This window comes from Triticum urartu, chromosome 3 (genome assembly GCF_003073215.2).
Source record: "Triticum urartu cultivar G1812 chromosome 3, Tu2.1, whole genome shotgun sequence".
Classification (NCBI taxonomy): domain Eukaryota; kingdom Viridiplantae; phylum Streptophyta; class Magnoliopsida; order Poales; family Poaceae; genus Triticum; species Triticum urartu.
Window position 1 is genome coordinate 116,817,514 of NC_053024.1, and position 3,170 is coordinate 116,820,683.

The 3,170-nt window shown below is 49.5% G+C and overlaps 1 protein-coding gene across 1 annotated transcript; it reads left to right on the top strand.

Moving 5' to 3' along the window:
• The first annotated feature begins 215 nt into the window (after window positions 1–215).
• Window positions 216–1,690, top strand: LOC125548134 (probable carboxylesterase 15). Its single transcript, XM_048711811.1, has 2 exons — window positions 216–1,310; window positions 1,494–1,690. The coding sequence occupies exon 1, from the start codon at window positions 292–294 to the stop codon at window positions 1,294–1,296; it is 1,005 nt and encodes a 334-aa protein (XP_048567768.1). The 5' UTR covers window positions 216–291; the 3' UTR covers window positions 1,297–1,310; window positions 1,494–1,690.
• Window positions 1,691–3,170: the final 1,480 nt, after the last annotated feature.

Here is a 3,170-nt window from a genome sequence, read left to right on the forward strand (position 1 = left end):
CGTATTGATGCACAATCCAATATTTTCGTTTTTCAACGGCTAGTCTATTTTTTTCCCGGAGATCGTCTATCTTTCTTCCCACGGCATTGAAGTGTGGAATCGGTCATCCTCGAGAAGGCCGAAGCTGTCACAGATCCAAGATCCAGAATGATCTGTCCAGCCCACGTGCACGGGAAGAAGTGACCACGTGGATCCCGCCTCTACTAAAGTCTGCCACACAACGTCCATAAACCGCGACGACCTGGGCGGCAACCATCGACCGTATCCGTAATTCCGTATCACACTCACCCCATGCCCGGCGACACGGCACCGCACGTCGTGGAGGATCTCCTCGGCATCGTCCAGATCCTCAGCGACGGCTCCGTCGTCCGCGGCGACGAGTCCGTCCTCGGCCCAAAGGAGCCGTTCCCGGACGTCCCCGGCGTGGAGTGGAAGGACGTATTGTACCACGCGGCGCACGGCCTTCGCGTCCGCGTCTACAGGCCGGCGTCCGCGTCGTCGGTGGCCGGCGGCGCCAAGCTCCCGGTGCTGGTGTACTTCCACGGCGGCGGCTACTGCCTCGGCTCCTTCGCGCAGCCGACCTTCCACGCGTTCTGCCTCCGCGCCGCCGCGGAGCTCCCGGCCGTCGTGCTGTCCGTGCAGTACCGCCTCGCCCCCGAGCACCGCCTCCCCGCGGCCATCGAGGACGGCGCGGCTTTCCTCTCCTGGCTGCGCGGCCAGGCCGAGCTCGGCGCCGGCGCCGAGCCGTGGCTCGCGGAGTCGGCGGACTTCGCCCGGACCTTCATCTCCGGCGTGTCGGCGGGCGCCAACCTGGCCCACCACCTCACCGTCCAGGTCGCCACGGCGCGGCTCCCGGTCAGCCCCGTGCGCGTCGTCGGGTACGTACTCCTCTCCGCCTTCTTCGGCGGCGCCGAGCGCACGGCGTCGGAGGCCGACACGACGACGGACGTGTCCCTGCCTGTGGAGATATGCGAGCAGCTCTGGCACATGTCGCTTCCGGTCGGGGCGAGCAGGGACCACCCGGTGGCGAATCCGTTCGGGCCGGAGAGCCCCAGCCTCGCGCCGGTGGAGCTCCCGCCGGCTCTTGTGGTGGCGCCGTTGGGCGACGTGCTCCGTGTCCGCGTGCTGGGGTACGAGGCGAGGCTCAAGGACATGGGGAAAGACGTCGAGCTAGTCGAGTTCGAGGGACAGCAGCATGGCTTCTCCGTCCTTCAGCCGTTCGGCGAGGCGGCCGACGAGCTGATGCGAGTCCTCAGGCGGTTCGTGTACCAATGTGACACGCCCGCTGTGCGCTGATGTGTTGGTGAATGGTGATCTTCTAATGCTACTGTTTATGTTCTGATGGCTACTGTTTCGATGTTCTGAACTTCTGTGTCGACAAATAAATTATAAATCTTGTTTTGATTTTCATTTCTGGTTGGATGTATAGGTGTACAATGGTTGGGATTTTGATCAAATCATGACCCACTTGCTAATTCTTTTTTTTAACACAGAAAGGAGCCATCAAGCGTCAGGTTCTCATTCGTCTCACAGACAATGTACAACACGAGAAATGATGTTCTACCATGCACGGGATATGCCGTGCATGGCTAAGCCATTCATTTTTTGGAGGTTCGGACATATATTGACCTGGCCTGTTGTATCTCCTGCATGTTGCTTATTCAATTGAATTTTATTCAATCATATTCTACTACTCTTGTGTCTTATCACGTCAACCATTTATTATTGATATGAGTGAAAACAAGAGAGATATAAAATGAATCCAATCGGGATCAATTTCATTGATGATCAGTCCTTATATACAACTGGAGGGGACACAAGCGAAGGGGCGCATCCACTTGATGGGGAACGAGGGAACTGTCGTGACTGTTGCCAGATTGCCAACGCAGTGCAGTTACACAAGAGAGGGTTATCTCCTTAATAACATTATTAATTAAATCCTAACACTCCCCCTAATCCTCGCCTGTCCTTGTGAAAGATCATCCTTGAAATACTCTCCTCCAAAAACCCCGCGGGAAAAATATGAGGAGATATACGTAATATGCCATGAAAAACTCCTTCCAAAACCCAGTGGGAAAATAAGGAGAAAATGACATATCACAATGCTTGTATTACTATTGCCTCATTAAAAACCTTTCATGAGAAACCATTCAGGAAAAACTCATAAAGGAAAAAAGTGCAATACAAAAGATCCGAAGATCCCGAACAGGTTATCGTTCAGAAGTACACTCCCCCTGAACCTTGCAAATAACAAAGTCATCTCAAACCAATTCTATTAACTTATTTCTGGAATGAAGAACTTGGTAAAGACTTTGTAAATAAATCATCAAAGCTATCACATGACTTCATTTGCAAGATATTTATCTTCCACCTTTCTTTAAATCATGGGGAATAAAATATTTTTAGAGCCATACACATTCTAGTGTTGCTCTTTATAACCTGTCTACATCTACGTAATACAGACAAAACATTATCTTCATAGATAATGGTGGGTGATTCCCACCAACCAGTCCCACTTGAACTTTCAACAAAGTTCATCATTTCTATGAAGTCACATACATTCATGAGATGCTTCATACAAATCAATGATTTCAGAATGATTAGTGGATGCAGTCACTGTAATATGTCTTCTCGACTTCCCAAAGAAGGTCACACCTTTATTCGAGGAGACAAAAACCAGTCTGTGATCTAGGATTATGGGGATCTAATATATACCCAGCATCACAATACCCAACCATGGTCATATCTTGATTTTTCTTCATAGAACAAACCAAGATCTATGTTGTCCAGAAGATACCTAAAAATATTCTTCACACCAACCCAATGCCTTTTAATCAGTGATGCATTGTATCTAGCCAATAAATTTACTGCTAATGAAATACCAGGCCTGGTGCAGTTTGCTAGATACACCCGTGCTCTCATTGCACCGTGATATTGAAACTCAAGTCCAAATATCTCTTCATCACTACCATTAGGCCTTAATTGGTCCTTGTCTTCAGTAATCCAAAGACCTCAAAACCATAGTTCTTTAATGGATATGACTTATCCATGTTGAACTTTCAACAATCTTTTGGATAAATGTAGACTGGTGAACAAGTATTCCCGGAGGAATATGCTGAAGTTCCAAACTCAAGCAAAGTTTGGTCTCAACCAAATCTTACATCTTACAT

Coding starts and splice junctions, on each gene's coding strand:
- LOC125548134 (XM_048711811.1), top strand. CDS start 292: ATGCCCGGCGACACGGCACCGCACGTCGTGGAGGATCTCCTCGGCATC.